General features: G+C 39.9%; 2 protein-coding genes across 2 annotated transcripts in view; one reads left to right on the forward strand and one right to left on the reverse strand.

Moving 5' to 3' along the window:
* The window catches only part of LOC306962759 (deoxyribonuclease-1-like), a 28,113-nt gene extending 19,616 nt beyond the window's left edge, over positions 1-8,497 (reverse strand). The window contains exons 1-2 of the mRNA XM_079556035.1: positions 8,458-8,497; positions 1,037-1,122 (exon numbers count right to left, since the gene is read on the reverse strand). Coding sequence (XP_079412161.1) covers positions 1,037-1,117 — 81 coding nt within the window. The 5' untranslated portion in view covers positions 1,118-1,122; positions 8,458-8,497. The remainder of the gene's footprint in view (positions 1-1,036; positions 1,123-8,457) is intronic.
* LOC306962771 (uncharacterized protein) overlaps positions 1-20,045 on the forward strand; it is a 1,040,752-nt gene that overhangs the window by 924,146 nt on the left and 96,561 nt on the right. The gene's annotated exons all lie outside the window — the stretch shown is intronic.

The raw sequence follows: 20,045 nt of genomic DNA on the forward strand, positions 1-20,045 counted from the left end.
AATGACCAAAAAATGATTAAAAAAATGATGAAAAAAATGATGAAAAATGACAAAAAAAGACAAAAAAAATGATGAAAAAATGACGAAAAATGATGAAAAAATGACAAAAAATGACAAAAAAATGACAAAAAAATGACAAAAAAAGACGAAAAAATGACGAAAAAAGACAAAAAAATGACAAAAAAAATGATGAAAAAAATGATGAAAAATTACAAAAAAAGACAAACAAATGATGAAAAAATTATGAAAAAAATTATGAAAAAAATTATGAAAAAAATGATGAAAAAAATGATGAAAAATTACAAAAAATGATGAAAAAATGCCAAAAAAATGACAAAAAAATGACAAAAAAATGACGAAAAAATGACGGAAAAAATGACGAAAAAAATGACGAAAAAAGACAAAAAAATGACAAAAAATGACAAAAAAATGACAAAAAAATGACAAAAAAATTGACAAAAAAATTGACAAAAAAATTGACAAAAAAATTGACAAAAAAAGACAAAAAAAAGACAAAAAAAAGACAAAAAAAATGACAAAAAAATGACAAAAAACACAAGTTCGAAATCCGCGCAGTAATCTTCACTTTACTGCGCAGATGCCAAACTACTCCTGGTATTATTACGCCTTACAATATAGTTCCCCCTTTTATCCGCTTAGAAAATCCACATTGTTTAATTGTGTGTAATTATACTTTGTAGTGGAACACTTCACGTAACCATATTTAAATAGGGAAAACGTGGAAGAGCTCGGTAGCTTCTATCTTCACCTGTTTTGGAGCTATAGAGGAGAGAGGGAGAGGCTAAATGCTAACGCCGTCTGCGCTGTGTTTACGTGACTGAAGATCAGACAGGTCCTAAAGAACTCGTCACAGCTCAGGTAAGAACATATCTCAGGATGGAAAAACACTGGCCTGTTCCTTTAAGGCACATTGAGTTGCCTTGTGTATGAAATGTGCGGTGTAAATAAAGTCGCCTTGCTTTGCCTCGGCTCTTCTCTCTGATCAGGAAGAGTCTGTAGGTGGCGCTGTGCTCACCTTTGCCAGGATCCTGATGATGTTCGGGTCAGACGCTTTGTTGCGGCCGAACTTCTGAATGTTGAACGATGCGATTTTCATGTTTGCTGCGGCACAAGAACAACATGAACAGGGTTACGGTCGTGTGTTTGTTGGGAACATTAGTCTGAGTCTTTTAGATACATTTACTTCATATAATGCACAAAAACATCATGTTGCTATGGGCGCAAATCCCCCACATGCAGCTGAGCAGAGCAGGGAATGTACACAGTTACAGCAAAAGCTAAAGGGATGGGCGGATCCATACTATGGCTTTACCCCAATCCAAAAGCTTCAGGAAAAAGGTGTGAAAATGGCAACAAAACTGAGACGAAAACAAGGATGGAAATGTGACAAAAAAGTGAGAAAACTTTGACAAAAAAGTGACGAAAAAACGACAAAAATGTGACAAAAGGCGATGAAAAATTGACAAAAAATGACAAAAAAATTACAAAAATTGATTTAAAAAAATGACCAAAAAAGATGGAAAAAAATCTGATGACGTGAGGGAAAAGATCCATTTAGATGATTTTTTTTCCATCTTTTTTTGTCATTTTTTTTAATCAATTTTTGTCACTTTTTTGTAATTTTTTTGTAATTTTTTTGGTCAGTTTGTGGGTCATTTTTTGTCATTTTCTTAATCATTTTTTTGTCTTTTTTGTCAGTTTTTGGGTCATTTTTGTCGTTTTTTCCGTCACTTTTTTGTCACTTTTTTGTTACATTTTTGTCATTTTTTCGTAAATATTTTTATCAATTTTTTGTCACTTTTTTGTAGTTTTTTCATCAATTTTTTGTCAATTTTTTTCTCACTTTTTTGTCACATTTCCATCACTGTTTTCGTCTCAGTTTTGTTGCCATTTTCACAGTTTGTTCCAGAAGCTTTTGGATTGGGGTAAAGCCAAACTGGAGAAAATGTGCTCGGTTCAGGCGGGAGTTAAGGGGTTAACAAATGTACAGCTCTCTCGCTCGGATGCTCGACTCAGCTGAAAATATTCAAGGTTTCTCTTCAAAAGAAAACATTACTGTGAAGTTTTACAAGCTCCAAACAGCTGATTTTGAACAGAATCTTAAAAACACCAGGCACACGTTTGTTCACAGTGTGCGACAAAGTGTGTTTGTCCCGTTGTGTGTGTTTGTTATTTTGCTTCGTTTGTTTCGTTTGCGATAAACACCAGCCGACAATAACCTCAGATTCATGTTTCAGTTAATAATTATCCATTTACAACTTTGTTTATTCAGTTACTCAGACATTTACCTGTACCACCTGGTGAGAAAGGAAGGGGCGTGGTCTTTGTCGGCCATTTTAAAAACCTCAGGCTGAACCATGTGGAAGGGGAGAAACTAGGAATGGTACCTACCGGTGGGAGGTCCTTTCCCATTAGGAGGAGGTATAAAAGCTGACTGCTGTCGTCATGGCGGCCATTTTGTGTCTGTGTGTCAGAAGTTCTGTTTGCATGAGCAATAAATGTCTGGTGAGAACTCGAACTTTGTTAAGTCTGCCCATTTCAACCCCTCGTGGCAGCTGCCTCACAGAGTGTGTGATGTTTTGGGTAGTGGAAGTCTTTGAGTTATTTGTACTGCGGTGCTTCTGCATCAGAGCTTCTGTGGTGACAAACCACAGAAGCTCTGATGCAGAAGCAGCTCTTCATGTACTTTCATTCTAAAGCTTTGTCTGCTGGGTGTAAATACTTCTTCCATCTGTCAGAAGTGGAAGAGTCGCCAAAATATTTACTCAAGTAAGAGCAACATTATTTGAAATGATTTTCCTGAAGTTGAAGTAAATAGTAGTGGCCCAGATATTTACTCAAGTAAGAGTAAAAATGTGTTTGGAGAAAAGGTTACTGTAGTGCAGTGAGTTCTGAGTAACTGTTTGACTCATGTTGTGACGTAAATTATGATAAACATGAAATCATGTGATATTCAAAGAAAACACCACAAAAACTGAGAAGAATTAAGTAAAGACTCATATACGAGCACAGACACTTCATTTTGATATTAACCTCTGAACTCCCGCCTGAACCGAGAGGAGCTTTTTCCTCACGGAATCAGATTTTTTTTCCATAATTTTTTTGTTGGGTTTTCAACTCATTTTTGTAACTTTTTTGTCACATTTTTTGTAATTTTTTCATACATTTTTTTTCCGATTTTTGTCATTTTTTTGTCATTTTTTCGTCCATTTTTTGTCAATTTCTTGTGACATTTTTGCCACTTTTTTGTCACTTTTTTGTCAATTTTTGTCACTTTTTTGTCACATTTCCATCATCGTTTTCGTCTCAGTTTTGTTTCTATTTTCACAGCTTTTTTCCAGAAGCTTTTGGGGCAAAGCTGGAGAAAATGTGCTCGGCTCAGGCGGGAGTTAAGGGGTTAATCAAGAAGACGTTAAAAAGTACTGTATAAAAAAGTATAGTTACTTCCAAAAGTTACTTAACTCACTAACAGTGCCGTGCCTGAGCTGCAGTGAACTCACCTGGAAACTATGAATGGACTCGGAAGAATGAAAACAAACTGTGATTTGTTTTGTTGTAAAATGCATCATAAATGTCAGGAAGTGTTTAAAGCCCTGATGAACCGGCGTTTCCGTCTGTCTGTTATTGTCATGTTGTTGATGTGCAGAGATCTTAGGTCAGGTCTGCATGTTTGCTCAGCGCCTCAGGCTCCGGTTACACAAATCCTCTTTATGTGTGAACAAAAACATAAACGCAGCACACGCTCATCCTGAAAAGTATGGGTTACTCGAAACTCAGAAGAACGCGGCTCATAAAGCTGTAAAGCTGTCGGCCTGGACACAGAAAAGCCTCATTTGCATTGACTCAGTTGGCTTTACATGGACCATAGACTTCCAGATCAGATGATTAGCTCATTTGGAATCACTAAAAAAATAAATGCACATGTCAATCAACTAAAGGTAGGTATGTGGAGATCTCTAAAGGTTAGCGCTAGATCGTCTGCTCCGGAGGGACAGTCTGCTGTGAAAACGTGAGATGATATGACTGGGAAATGCTTAACCTCTTAACTCCCGCCTGAACCGAGAGGAGCTTTTTCCTCACGTCATCACATTTTTTCCCCAACATTTTTTTGTTGGGTGTTCAACTCCTTTTTGTAACTTTTTTGTAATTTTTTATCACATTTTGGTCATTTTTTCTTCCATTTTTTTTGCCCATTTTTAATAAATTTTTTGCCACATTTTGTCACATTTTAGTCATTTTTTCGTAAGTTTTTAATAATTTTTTTGTCACATTTTTGACATTTTTTGTCAATGTTTTCGTCTCTTTTTTGTCACATTTCCATCATTGTTTTCGTCTCAGTTTTGTTGCCATTTTCACAGCTTTTTTCCAGAAGCTTTTGGATTGGGGTAAAGCCAAACTGGAGAAAATGTGCTCGGTTCAGGTGGGAGTTAAGGGGTTAACCTTAAGGATTAGGATTATTTGTATTTTTAGACAAACCAACTCATAGATCTATACAAACTCACAGCAGACCGTCCCTCCGGAGCAGACGATCCAGCACTAACCTTTTCTAAAATGGAGTTGCCATTTTTGTCCCCAGCATCTGTCAGTGCCTGATCATTTTTAGAGCGGAAATTTAGACGGTCGTTCCCCCAGTAAGTCACGTAGTCAAGATCTTCAGTCTCGTGTAGAAACGGAGAGAATCGGTCTTCATTTACTCCCGCAGCAGCGAATTCAAAATGTATTTCTAACTTCTGTGACAAAGTAGGAGGTGGCTTTGTTCCCTTAGTTTATTTTGTCACGTTAGTTATGTTCAGGTATTCATTGTTTCACATTTGTCCTTTTTTTTGCAATATCCAACTAAACAGTGAACTAAACTATCCCGGGTTTGTTTTGTTTATGTGTTTGGTTGACATTTTCATTTAAGCATCACACACTCTATTTAGTTTTAAATCTTTTTTTTGTGTGTGAAATGTTTAGTTTGTGAAGCAGCACATCAAATGGGTAACACTCACCACCCGGTCACACAGAGGAGGTGTGGCCTCGTTGGGCGGCCATTTTAAAATCTTGTCCATGTGCAGGGGGGGATTGGTTTTGAGTTTTGTGTTTCTTTAAAGGAACAGGCCACCATTTTTACACACTGAGATATGCTCTTACCTAACCTTAGACGTGTTAATATATCCCCGTCTGGTCTTTGTCCGTGCGCTCACACATACGCAGCCTCTCCCACATGTCACATAGCTCCAAAAAAGCTCACGATAGAAGCTACCAAGCTCTTCCACGTGTTCCCTATTTAAATAAAGTTACGTGAAGTGTTTTCATGCCAAGTATATTTACACAGAAATGAAACATGTCGATTTTATAAGCAGATAAAAAGGGGGACTATATTGTGAGGCGTAATGATACGAGGAGTAAAACGTCCGCGCAGTAACTCCTAAATACTTTCCCCGCTCACTTCCGTCAATAACCTTTAGGAGTTACTGCGCGGACGTTTTACTCCTCGTATCATTACGCCTCACAATATAGTCCCCCTTTTTATCTGCTTATAAAATCAACATGCTACATTTCTGTGTAAATAAACTTCACATGAAAACACTTCACGTAACTTTATTTAAATAGGGAACACGTGGAAGAGCTTGGTAGCTTCTATCGTGAGCTTTTTTGGAGCTATGTGACATGTGGGAGAGGCTGCGTATGTGTGAGCGCACGGACAAAGACCAGACGGGGATATATTAACACGTCTAAAGTGAGGTAAGAACATATCTCAGTATGTAAAAACGGTGGCCTGTTCCTTTAACATTTGTTTGCTTCTGTTCAGTATTGTGTGTTTGAGTCGGGGCAGAGCCTGGACACATTAGGGGAAGAACGCCACGAGTGAGAAAGTGTCTAAAAGAAACCTGTGAATGTAAAATGTAAACTTACCTCCTGGTAGAATGTAACTACCAGGGGAGGGGCTTCCTGCTATAAAAGGGTCATGCCATCAGTCAAGAGGGGAGACCATGTAACTGTGAGCATGGGGAGTTTTCCTGAGTTCAGTTAAGTTCTGTTGTTTGAGTTTTTTTGACAGTTTTTTTTTTTGTAAATATGCACAGTTTGATTTTTTTCCCCACGGTGCAATAAATTGGGCGACTACAGAAGTTTTGATTCTGCCTCCTGCTTAACCACATTAGCCAACCTTTCCACAACTTCAATATGCAAGAATTTAATAAACACCTGTTTTGTCACTCCTGCCAATGCACGTGTGGAAGAGATAAACCTTAGAGCCAACACCTTTCAGCTACTCAGCTCCACTTTCTGTCCACCATCATTAGTTTTGTTCACTCTGCACTGACACAACTGAAAACAGCCGAATTAAACCAATGTTTAAATGAACTAAAGGAGCTAAAATATACAATTATGTTTCAACACGTACAACCAATGGACATATGTCAAGATTCTTTGATGAAAGAATCTTGAATATTTAACCCCTGTAAGGATTATAACAAAATCTGAACAGGCGTCTGACTCAGAACAAGGAGACCAGGTCACTGAGATGAGCTGATAGACAACGGTCCACACCATCATCATTCTGAACATAACGAGAAGTACAGATAATATACAAACACATAGACACAAACCACTGACTCACAGATAGGCCTCACCCTCTCTGTGCAGAGAAGTGCAGGATAAAAGGCGACTGTCAACGGAGTTCTGGACTTCACTTCTTCTCTTTCTCTGAAGTCACCAGCTGGTTATACTGCTTTGTAACTGGGAACAATGGCAATAAACGCCTTATCTTTGAGATGACTTCTATCTCCAGTGTCTGCTTTGGCTATTTCCAAATAACTGTTCTCGCGTGATACAAAAGAAGCAGATCCTAACACTCCTCAACTCCCACCTGAACCGAGCACATTTTCTCCAGCTTTACCCCAATCCAAAAGCTTCTGGGGAAAAGGTGAGAAAATAGCAACAAAACTGAGACGAAAACGATGATGGAAAAGTGGCAAAAAAGTGAGAAAACATTGACAAGAAAGTGACAAAAAATGGACGAAAAAAAAGACAAAAATGACCAAAAAATGTGACAAAATGTAACAAAAAATGACACAAATTTGATTAAAAAAATGGACGAAAAAATGAAAAAAATGTGACAAAATGTGACAAAAAAATTGCAAAAAAATTGACAAAAATTTGACAAAAAAAAATGTCAAAAAAAGTTACCAAAATGAGTTGAATCCCCAACAAAAAAAGTGATGGAAAAAAGAATCTGATGACGTGAGGAAAGAGATCCTGTCGGTTCAGGCGGGAGTTAAGAGGTTAAAAAGTTCTGGTCATTTCTCTTTTTTAGGTCACACTCACCTCCATTCATTTCAATGGAAGGGGCGGGACTAAAGATAGATGCTGGTTTTGAACTAGAAACCGCTGTAACTCTCTTCATATTGAACATAAACACACACATTTCATTGCATATTGTTGGGGGTTACTGCATCTTTCCGCTTAAACTCTTTATTTGCCTTTCTATTGAGTTTTTTATACCGACTAAAGGTAAAGGCTCTGATATTTGTCTCATCAAACTGGTGTAGAAACACAGAAAGCTTTTGGTTTAGAGCTGCTGCTTGGAGAAACAAAACAAAGCCCACACACTTCCTTTACAACCACAGCTCTCCATTTGCCTTTAAGCAGCTTTTAAACTACAGCTCTCCATTTGCCTTTAAGCAGCTTCAAACCACAGCTCTCCATTTGCCTTTAAGCAGCTTCAAAACTACAGCTCTCCATTTGCCTTTAAGCAGCTTCAAAACTACAGCTCTCCATTTGCCTTTAAGCAGCTTTAAAACTACAGCTCTCCATTTGCCTTTAAGCAGCTTTAAAACTACAGCTCTCCATTTGCCTTTAAGCAGCTTTAAAACTACAGCTCTCCATTTGCCTTTAAGCAGCTTCAAAACCACAGCTCTCCATTTGCCTTTAAGCAGCTTTAAAACTACAGCTCTCCATTTGCCTTTAAGCAGCTTCAAAACTACAGCTCTCCATTTGCCTTTAAGCAGCTTTAAACCACAGCTCTCCATTTGCCTTTAAGCAGCTTTAAAACCACAGCTCTCCATTTGCCTTTAAGCAGCTTTAAAACTACAGCTCTCCATTTGCCTTTAAGCAGCTTCAAACCACAGCTCTCCATTTGCCTTTAAGCAGCTTTAAAACTACAGCTCTCCATTTGCCTTTAAGCAGCTTCAAAACTACAGCTCTCCATTTGCCTTTAAGCAGCTTTAAAACTACAGCTCTCCATTTGCCTTTAAGCAGCTTTAAACTACAGCTCTCCATTTGCCTTTAAGCAGCTTTAAAACTACAGCTCTCCATTTGCCTTTAAGCAGCTTCAAACTACAGCTCTCCATTTGCCTTTAAGCAGCTTCAAACTACAGCTCTCCATTTGCCTTTAAGCAGCTTCAAACTACCGCTTTAATAGTGAGACCTTTGTGATCCGATCAGCCTCACCTGTCCGTTATGGCGCCCGTCCCAGGAAAGCCTCGTCTCTTCTTGTGTAACTTTGCCAAACCACAAACACCCTGGGCCTCTTTCCTCTCATATTTATGTCCTCTGTCCACGGAGACACGCCCTTGGTGCCGACTCGGCCAATCAGCTCGCAGCCCCGGGCACAAGGGCCAGGCCTCCAGAGGATATAGTGTTTTCGTGCCTCGCTCTGCTGCTGTGGAGGAGAGGAGGGCAGGAATGTGCGCTTGATTTATGTCTGAAAGGCGATGTTATGGTTTTCATTTATTCAGGCGTTTTTTAGGACTGGATTGTGCTATTTTGGACCAAAATGTTCACAGATAAATGAATGATAAGAATGACCGTACAGGATCACCAGGTTAAACCCCTTAACTCCCACCTGAACCGAGCACATTTTCTCCAGTTTGGCTTTACCCCAATCCAAAAGCTGCTTGGGGAAAAAAGGTGAGAAAATGCCGACAGAACTGAGACCAAAACAATGATGAAGATGTGACACAAAAGTGAGAAAACTTAGACAAAAAAAATGACTGAAAGTGACAAAAATTGACGAAAAAAATAACAAAAATGTGACAAAAAATGACAAAAATGTGACAAAAAAATGACCAAAAAATGACAAAAATGTGATAAAATGTGACAAGAAATTGACAAAAAAATGACAAAAAAATGACAAAAAAATGACAAAAAATTCCCCAAAACTGGCAAAAAATTGACACAAATGTGATAAAAATTTGACAAAAAATGGACAAAATAATTGACAAAAAAATAACAAAAAAGTGGCAAAAATTCGACAAAAAAATTACAAAAAATGTACAAAAAAATGAACAAAAAAATTATAAAAATGTGATAAAATTTGACAAAAAATTGACACAAATTTGACAAAAAAATTCCAAAAAAGTTACTAAAATGAGTTGAAAACCCCCCCAAAAAATTATGGAAAAAAAATCTGATGACGTGAGGAAAAAAGATCCATTCAGATGAGTTTTGTAGATCTTAGCTTTCAAATGAGGCGTCACACTGGCCTACAGGATCTGGGTAAAGCTGCTCTCGGTTCAGGCGGGAGTTAAGATCCAGATCAAACAAGGACAAAACAGGAAGTGAGGTGGGCGTGGCATTGAGGTGGGCGTGGCATCCTCTGAGACAAACAAAGTGAGTCTGAAAAGGGCCTCAAACAGACTTAAAAGCATTATTACCAAAACATAAAAGAAATCAATCAAGAATGAAACTGAGGAACCGCACTTTGAGAACAGATGTGTTTGATTGTGCCGCTGTGAACCACATCATTTCCCAGGTCGATCAAGAGTCAGTTGCTGATTTTATTTAGCAGTGGAAAAAAAAGGCGCAAATTAATTTTTAACCTCAGCCGTTGATGCAATAAAGGTAAGCTTCAACTGTCTCCAGCAAAAAAAAGACTAAAATCCACCAAAAAAATCACAAAAATCCAGCAGAAAAATAACAAAAAAACAGTAAAAATGTGACAAAAATCCAGCAGAAAAATAACAAAAAACCAGCAGAAAAAAGACAAAAATCCAGCAGAAAAAAGACTAAAATCCGCCAAAAAAATCACAAAAATCCAGCAGAAAAATAACAAAAAAACAGTAAAAATGTGACAAAAATCCAGCAGAAAAATAACAAAAAACCAGCAGAAAAAAGACAAAAATCCAGCAGAAAAAAGACTAAAATCCGCCAAAAAAATCACAAAAATCCAGCAGAAAAATAACAAAAATCCAGCAGAAAAAAGACAAAAATCCAGTAAAAAAGTGACAAAAATCCAGTAAAAAAGTGACAAAAATCCAGTAAAAAAGTGACAAAAATCCAGCAAAAAAATAACAAAAATCCAGTAAAAAAGTGACAAAAATCCAGTAAAAAAGTGACAAAAATCCAGCAGAAAAATAACAAAAATCCAGTAGAAAAAAGACAAAAATCCAGTAAAAAAGTGACAAAAATCCATCAGAAAAAGACAAAAATCCAGCAGAAAAAAAGAGTCCAGATCTTACCCCCATTTAGAATCTATGTGAGGTGCCGGAGAAGTCTTTGCACAATGGTCACACTCCCCCATCATCAATACAAGATCTTAGTGGAAAATGAATGCAACAGTAGATCTTTTGACTCTGCAGAAGCTTATTGAAACAAAAAGTGGACAAAAACAACATGAAAAAGTGGGGCGTCTTCAGAGGATTGTTTTAGTGCCTCCCGGAAACAGGGCTATTGTTTTCTTAGAGGGAACACGGTACAAACTACAATGGAGAAGGGAAAATATGTGTATACTGCAAGTACATTCAGAGTGTTTTACTGTGAACCACATCATTTCCCAGATCAAGAGTCAGTTGCTGATTTTATTTAGCAGTGGAAAAATGAATGTTTAACCTCGGCCGTTGATGCAATAAAGATAAGCTTCAACTGTCTCCGACTCCGAACCGAAAGTGCTTTTGACTCCAGCCCTGACACAGTGTGAATCTATGAGGGAGGATTACACAGTTTTAACCTCTTAACTCCCACCTGAACATGTTCTCTCCAAATCTGAAAGCTTCTTCAAAACAGAGGCAGAAAACGAGAAGAAAATGAGGGTGTAAACGCAACAAAAAAAAGCGACAAAAATGAGGAAAACTCAACACAAAAGTGACAAAAATCCAGCAAAACAATGACAAAAATCCATAAAAAAAGACAAAAATCCATAAAAAAAGTGACAAAAATCCAGCAAAAAAAGACAAAAATCCAGCAAAAAAAGACAAAAATCCAGCAAAAAAAATGAAAAAAATCAGAAAAAAAAGACAAAAATCCAGCAAAAAAGTGACAAAAATCCAGCAAAAAAAAAGACAAAAATCCAGCAAAAAAAAGACAAAAATCCATTAAAAAAAGACAAAAATCCAGCAAAAAAAAGACAAAAATCCAGCAAAAAATGACAAAAATCCAGCAAAAAAAAATAAAAAACTCCATCAAAAAGTGACAGAAGAGCAGCAAAAAGTAATAAAAAAGTGACAAAAACACATGAGGGAAATAAAAAGTGACGACAATGGAATAGAGGAGAGACTGGATTTGGTTTTGGTGGGTGTTAAGAGGTTAATGCACGATGTGGAGTCAAAAACACCACAGCGCACAGAGCCGTGCATTAAAACTGTTTAATGCATTAAAACTGTTTCATGCATTAAACAGTTTTAATGCATTACGGCTCTGCGCTGTTTAATCCGCTCATACCAGGGTCCCACAAACTGACACGGTTCATTTGGGCCTGTTTTAAGTCCTGGACCCGAAGCCAGATCCAGCTCCATTTGTCATTATATAGAAAATAATGCCGGTCTGGATTAGGATTCTCACTGACCACGGTTAAGACACACATGTACGGAAACGTGGGAAACCGCAGACAGAAGAACCAGGCTAGGAATCCATTCCAAAGAGTCCGGGCGAGTCCAGGCACGATCCCAGACCACGGACCACATTTTCAGCAGGTATTAGTGACGGCATTTGGCTTTTACAGAGTCTTTGGGATCTGGTCAAAGAGCGTCTTTTATGACACCAGGCAGAAAACTCCTTTATCTCAGTCCTGATCGCTGATAGGCACCTTTGTATTCAAAGTGTGGAATGATGTTATTCAGTTTACCCATCCTGGAGCCGCCACCTTAACATGGTGGAGGGGTTTGAGCACCCGAATGATCCTGGAGCTCTGTTGTCGGGGGTTTCGTGCTCCTGTAGGGTCTCCCAGGGCAAACCGGTCCTAGATGAGACAAAGAGCGGTTCAGAAGCTCCTTATGAGAGACCGACAGGCCCATTTAACCTCTTAACTCCCGCCTGAACTGTCAGCAGATTTTTTTCCATTATTTTTTGTTGGGTATTCAACTCATTTTTGTAACTTTTTAGTCATTTTTTTAAGTCATTTTTTTGTCATTTTTTTCGTCCATTTTTGTCACATTTTTGTCATTTTTTTGTCGCATTTTTGTCAATTTCTTGTGAAATTTTTGCCACTTTTTCATCAATTTTTCGTCACTTTTTTGTCACATTTTTGTCATTTTTTGTTGCATTTTTTTGTCACATTTTTGTCATTTTTTCGTCATTTTTTCGTCAATTTTTCGTCACTTTTTTCTCACATTTCCATCATTGTTTTTCGTCTCAGTTTTGTCACTATTTTCGCACCTTTTTTCCAGAAGCTTTTGGACTGGGGTAAAGCCAAACTGGAGAAAATGTGCTCGGTTCAGGTGGGAGTTAAGGGGTTAATTGTGAGGCCGTTGTAGAGATAATTGATCTTATTGCTGGCTTATAAAAGTTATAAAAACCTTCGGAGAGGCCATCTACTTGTACTTTGCCATATGATTTCTATAAATGTTCTGGTGAGAAAACTGTCAGCCTGACCAATCACTATGGTTAATGCTAGTTGTTAAACACATATTATCTGTGTCAGAAGTCAAGTGTACGTCTGGTTTAGAGGCAGGACTAACAAGTATATAATGACAAGAGAGACTTCCATAGAGACCTGTTCCCGGTGCGTGTTGGTCTCCTCAGGGCTGCCCTTTGTCACCGGTTCTGTTCATTACTTTTATGGACAGAGTTTCTCGGCGCAGCCAGGGGCCGGAGGGGCCGGAGGGGCCGGAGGGGCCGGAGGGGCCGGAGGGGCCGGAGGGGCCGGAGGGGCCGGAGGGGCCGGAGGGGCCGGAGGGGCAGGGGGGGCCGGAGGGGCCGGAGGGGCCGGAGGGGCCGGAGGGGCCGGAGGGGCCGGAGGGGCAGGGGGGGCCGGAGGGGCCGGAGGGGCCGGAGGGGCCGGAGGGGCCGGAGGGGCCGGAGGGGCCGGAGGGGCCGGAGGGGCCGGAGGGGCCGGAGGGGCCGGAGGGGCCGGAGGGGCCGGAGGGGCCGGAGGGGCAGGGGGGGCCGGAGGGGCCGGAGGGGCCGGAGGGGCCGGAGGGGCCGGAGGGGCCGGAGGGGCCGGAGGGGCAGGGGGGGCCGGAGGGGCCGGAGGGGCCGGAGGGGCCGGAGGGGCCGGAGGGGCCGGAGGGGCAGGGGGGGCCGGAGGGGCCGGAGGGGCCGGAGGGGCCGGAGGGGCCGGAGGGGCCGGAGGGGCAGGGGGGGCCGGAGGGGCCGGAGGGGCCGGAGGGGCCGGAGGGGCCGGAGGGGCCGGAGGGGCAGGGGGGGCCGGAGGGGCCGGAGGGGCCGGAGGGGCCGGAGGGGCCGGAGGGGCCGGAGGGGCCGGAGGGGCCGGAGGGGCCGGAGGGGCAGGGGGGGGCCGGAGGGGCCGGAGGGGCCGGAGGGGCCGGAGGGGCAGGGGGGGCCGGAGGGGCCGGAGGGGCCGGAGGGGCCGGAGGGGCCGGAGGGGCCGGAGGGGCCGGAGGGGGTCCGGTTTGGGAGCCTCAGAGTCTCATCTCTGCTGTTCGCGGATGATGTTGTTCTGTTGGACCTTCAGCTGCCCTGGGGCGGTTTGCAGCCGAGTGTGTAGTGGCCGGGATGAGGATCAGCACCTCCAAATCTGAGGCCATGGTTCTCCTTCCCCTCTTCAGGTCGGTGGGGAGTCCTTACCTCAAGTGGAGGAGTTCAAGTATCTCGGGGTCTTGTTCTCAGTGAGGGACGGATGGAGCGTGAGATCGACAGACGGATCGGTGCGGCGTCAGCAGTGATGCGGTCGCTGTATCGGTCTGTCGTGGTGAAGAGGGAGCTGAGTCGGGGCAAAGCTCTATTGATTGAATAAAGACCTCTTCGAATGAACTTATCTTCCTGAGAGTCATTTTGAAGTCTCGGACCGGAGCAGATTTTATCGTCTTAATACCGTCCTCCCGTGGACCCACCACCTGCAGGAGGAGCCATAAGGGGCAGGTGCAATGTGATTTGGGTCCAACAGCTGGAAAAGTGGAAGAAGATGGATGGATGGATGGAGGGATGGATGGATGCCTGAAGCCTGAGAACACCATCCTAACTGTGAAATGCGGGAGGGGGGCAGCGTCATGCTGTGGGGTTGTTTTGCTGCGGGAGGGACTGGTGCACTTCACAAAATATATGACATCATGAAGAAAGAACGTTATGTGGAAATATCAGAGCAACAACTCAAGACGTCAGTCAGGAAATTATTCTTCAAGTGGTATTTACTATAATTACGAGAGCAAGTGAAGGCAGCATATTTTTCCTTGACCCCTTTAATTAGTCACTTTGAATATCACAGCATGTTGACGAAGTTTCTTCAGTTGTCATCTGTACCCTGCAGTGTTTTGATGTTTTCTTTCTCGTTCAAGAAGCTTTGTCAGCAACATCTTTGTTTACGATGGAAACTCCACATTATTCACTGATTTTTTTTTTATCACATCCAGGGGCGGACTGGCCATGTGTCCACTCTGGAAGAGCACAGAAGGGCCACCGGCTCTGGGGCCACTGGTCCCCCCCCCCCCCCCCCCGCGCCTAAACCGACTTTACCCACGTCTAAAAGCTTAGAAGACGAGCATCAAAATAGTGACGAAAACGAGGATGAAAACAGAACGAAAATGTGCTGGAAAAGCAACCAAAAAGTGACAAAAACATGCCCGAAAACGTGACAAAAAGCCAAGAAAAAAGCAATGAAAAATCCATAAAAAGTGACAAAAAAATGGACACAAACACGGCAAAACCCCACAAAACAAGCAATGAAACAACAGGCAAAATATGACAAAAACGCAGCGACAGCGTGACGGGGAAAGTCTTGTGGAAGTGTCGCATTTACGCTACTTTGGGCCGGGCTGGTCAGAGTCCGGGCCGTTTTTCAGTCCCGGTCCGGCCCTGGTCACATGTCTTCTACTGTGTTCTCTATTGTTTTGTTTTTGTTGTGTTTTTTACCTTTAATTATCTTTATTTCACTCACATTCTGACCCTTACACTCTTGAGTCTGTTCAGTAAAAGTTTAGAAAAGGAGTTATTTTACTGTGATCCCATGATAAACCCGTGTCCCTCTCCTGAAGTGGGACGTCAACGGCCTCAGGTCTTGTCCCCCCCCGACCCCCTCCCTCGCTGGAGCCGAGGGCGGGGCACAGGCAGGAAGTCGTTAAACAGGAATGACACAGATACTGACAACAGCTGGTTTCTTACAGTTTATGAAAAGGAGGTTTCACAAAAAAAAAAAAAATATTTCATGTTTTTGCTCTTTTTTTTTACTGTTTTCGGTATTTTCAAGATATACAGTTGTGCTCAAAAGTCCCAAAGTGACCCTGATTAAAAGTTTACACACCCCGGTTTTTCATACTTTGTGTTTTGTTTATTGTAAATGCCTAGTTTACACAGTAGGTGGCGCAAAGTTATTGTTCTTGACACTTCTTTGTCCTTTCTACTTTGTCAGATTAATCTTACTGAAGTTTCTAACGCACTGAAACGCCCCATACCTGAATGTTAGTACAAACAAGGAAAGAGGAAGCCACGAAATGTAAAAGTTATTTGTGGTTTAAACTCATTCCTTCACCTTTCACAGAAGTGACTGGAATCGACACAAATGCTTTATGTGAGTTTTCCACAATTAACAACACACAAAAGGAGGATTTAACACATTTCTTTCCTCCACTAGGAAAAAAAAGTCATGTTTAGAGCCTTTAACCTCTTAACTCCCGCCTGAACACAGAGCATTTTCTCCAGTTCAGCTTTACCCAAATCCTGTAGGCCAGTGTAACGCCTCATTTGAAAGCTAAGATCTACAAAACTCATCTAAATGGATTTTTTTCCATCTTTTGGGGGTTTCAACTCATTTCTTTTTCTTTTTTTGTTATTTTTTTGTCTTTTTTGTCATTTTTTTTGTCATTTTTTGTCATTTTTTTGTCATTTAGTAATATTTTTTTTGTCATTTTTTTTTATCATTTTTTGTCACATTTTTGTCACATTTTTTGAACTTTTTTGTTCTTTTTTTGTCATTTTTTGTTCTTTTTTTGTCAATTTTTTGTCATTTTTAGTCTATTTTTTTTTGGTCATTTTTTGTCACATTTTTGTCACATTTTTGTCAAATTTTTTGTCAATTTTTTGTCATTTTTTGTTCTTTTTTTGTCATTTTTTTTGTCATTTTTTGGTCATTTTTTTGGTCATTTTTCGTCAATGTTTTCTCACTTTTTTGTCACATTTTCATCCTTGTTTTCGTCTCAGTTTTGTTGCTATTTTCACACCTTTGTTTCCAGGAGCTTTTGGATTGGGGTAAAGCTGGAGAAAATGTGCTCGGTTCAGGTGGGAGTTAAGGGGTTAATCTTGCCTGCAGTTCACAAACTATCCACCAGGGGGGGCTGCAGCGCCCTCAGCACCCTGGGTTCCCACGGCCTTGGTCCTTTTATTTACAGAGAAGATCCTTTAGTAATGCCTTTAAGTTGTGGGTTTATGGTTTAAACTTGACCCACACTCAGACATAATTAAGTACATTTTGGGTCCAGTTTCGGTTCATCCTGACCTGGATCTGGGCCTCACGCTGTTTTTAAAGGAATAGGCCACCGTTTTTATATACTAAGATATGTTCTTACCTCACTTTAGTCGAGTTAATATATCCCCGTCTGGTCTTTGTCCGTGCGCTCACACATACGCAGCCTCTCCCACATGTCACATAGCTCCGAAAAAGCTCACGATAGAAGCTACCAAGCTCTTCCACGTGTTCCCTATTTAAATAAAGTTACGTGAAGTGTTTTCATGCGAAGTATATTTACACAGAAATGTAGCATGTCGATTTTATAAGCAAATAAAAAGGGGGACTATATTGTGAGGCGTAATGATACGAGGAGTAAAACGTCCGCGCAGTAACTCCTAAAGGTTATTGACGGAAGTGAGCGAGGGGAAGTCTTTAGGAGTTACTACGCGGACGCTGTGCTCCTCGTATCACTACGCCTCACAATATAGTCCCCCTTTTTATTTGCTTATAAAATCGACATGTTACATTTCTGTGTAAATATACTTCGCATGAAAACACTTCACGTAACTTTATTTAAATAGGGAACACGTGGAAGAGCTTGGTAGCTTCTATCGTGAGCTTTTTTGGAGCTATGTGACATGTGGGAGAGGCTGCGTATGTGTGAGCGCACGGACAAAGACCAGACAGGGATATATTAACACGTCTAAAGTGAGGTAAGAACATATCTTAGTATGTAAAAACGGTGGCCTATTCCTTTAAAGGTGATACTTTCATGAGTAAATGATGATTTCGTTTCTATCGATCACAGAACTGCAGGACCTGGTTTTGATCCTACAAAACTAAACTGATCTTTTTCCTCACATCGGATTTTTTTTCATCACTTTTTTTGTCGGGCAGTCGACTCATTTTTGTTAAATTTCCGTGACTTTTTTGTCACTTTTTTCGTCAAATTTTTGTCCATTTTTTGTCACTTTTTTCACTCTTTCATCCTTGTCAGATTTTTTTTCCATCATTTTTTTGTTGGGTATTCAACTCATTTTTGACACATTTTTGTCATTTTTTCGTAAATGTTTTCTTCTTTTTTTTGTCTTTTTTTTGGTCTTTTTTTCGTCCATTTTTTGTCAATTTCTTGTGACATTTTTGCCACTTTTTCATCAATTTTTCATCAATTTTTCATCAGTTTTTCGTCACTTTTTTCACATTTCTATCCTTGTTTTCGTCTCAGCTTTGTTTCTATTTTCACACCTTGTTTCCAGAAGCTTTTGGATTGGGGTAAAGCTGGAGAAAAAGTGCTCGGTTCAGGTGGGAGTTAAGGGGTTAAAGCCACAATAAATACAATTGAAATACATTAATTTTGTGACAGATTTATCATAATGTAAATATACCTCATAAATGCTCAGCTCGTCTCCATGGAGATGTCGACCCGAGTGAGACTGAGATTACCCACTGCCTTAGCTTCGTGATTCTATCAGTGTGTATTGGTGCCTCCGACCCGTTCTGGCCAGAGACACCAGGGGGAGATGAAAGGCCCCCCCTAACACTCGTTTGACCCCCAGAGGGACTTGGATGTATTAACCTCTTAACTCCCGCTATAATGTTCAGCTTTCCCCTAATCTGAAAGCTTCTGGACTGGAGAGTTCAGACTGTGTCGTTGTCACGGTGACACTGTCTTTGCTCTTTTTATGTCACATTTTTGTTGCATTTTTCCAGCTTTTTGTTGGGTTTTAGTTGCTTTTTTGACCAGTTTTTTTTTTTGCTTTTTGACAATTTTTTTCAGATTTTTAAAACATTTTTTTCTGCTTTTCTGACAATTTTTTTGTGCTTTTTTGACTTTTTTTTCTTCAGATTTTTAAATAATTTTTTCTGCTTTTTTGACTCATTTTTCGGCTTTTTTGACCAGTTTTTTTCAGATTTTTAAAACACTTTTTTCTACTTTTTTAACCATTTTTTCTGCTTTTTTGACCAGTTTTATTTGCTTTTTTTCCTTTTTTTTTCTTCCTTTTTTCCTTTTTTTTTCTTTTTAAAATTTTCTTTTTTTCAGATTTTTAACCATTATTTTCTGCTTTTTTGACACATTTTTTTTTTCTTTTTTGACATTTTTTTTCAGATTTTTTAAACATTTTTTTCTGCTTTTTTGACAAGTTTTTGTAACATTTTGTTCGTTTTCACATCTCGTTTTCATTTCTATTCTGGCGCTTATTCTCAAGAAGCTTTTAGATTTGGGTAAAGCCAAACTGGAGAAAATGTGCTCGGTTCAGGTGGGACTTAAGAGGTTAAGGTAAACTTATTTTACATGTACTGTACTTTATCTTTATCCACTTGTTTTGTATGTAAGGGCGCATTACCTGCTCTGACCACAAGAGGGACCACACTCCCTGGAGACTGAACTCGGCCTCTGTTTCTTGTCTGTATATTTTTGTCAGTAAAGGTCAAAGAAGCCTAATTATTACATCACTTACAACACATGTCAGGTCATTTATACTTTATTTGCCACTTACTGGAAAAAAAAACACTTTTGAGTTACATGAACCGGCTTGAAAATGGATATTGGTGTCAGTTAGAGCAGCCTCTGGACTCAGACGCTGCCCTGGCTCCCACTTAACCTCTGAACTCCCGCCTGAACCCAGAGGATCTTTTTCCTCACGTCAGCAGATTTTTTTTCCATCATTTTTTGGTTGGGTTTTCAACTCATTTTTGTAAATTTTTTATCAATTTTTTTGTCATATTTTTCCAATTTTTTCGTCAATTTTTTATTAAATTTTTGTCATTTTTTTGTCACATTTTTGTCATTTTTTTGTCAAATTTGTATCACATTTTTGTCATTTTTTCGTAAATTTTTTCGTAAATTTTTGTCACATTTTTGTCACATTTTTGTCATTTTTTTGTAAATTTTCGTCACATTTTTGTCATTTTTTTGTAAATTTTCGTCACATTTTTGTCATTTTTTCGTCAATTTTTTGTCACATTTTTGTCACATTTTTGTCACATTTTTGTCACATTTTTGTCACATTTTTGTCATTTTTTCGTCATTTTTTTCGTCAATTTTTTGTCACATTTTTGTCATTTTTTCGTAAATTTTTTCGTAAATTTTTGTCACATTTTTGTCACATTTTTGTCATTTTTTTGTAAATTTTCGTCACATTTTTGTCATTTTTTTGTAAATTTTCGTCACATTTTTGTCATTTTTTCGTCAATTTTTTGTCACATTTTTGTCACATTTTTGTCACATTTTTGTCACATTTTTGTCACATTTTTGTCATTTTTT

The sequence above is a fragment of the Gobius niger genome (assembly GCF_951799975.1).
Source record: "Gobius niger genome assembly, chromosome: 5".
Classification (NCBI taxonomy): domain Eukaryota; kingdom Metazoa; phylum Chordata; class Actinopteri; order Gobiiformes; family Gobiidae; genus Gobius; species Gobius niger.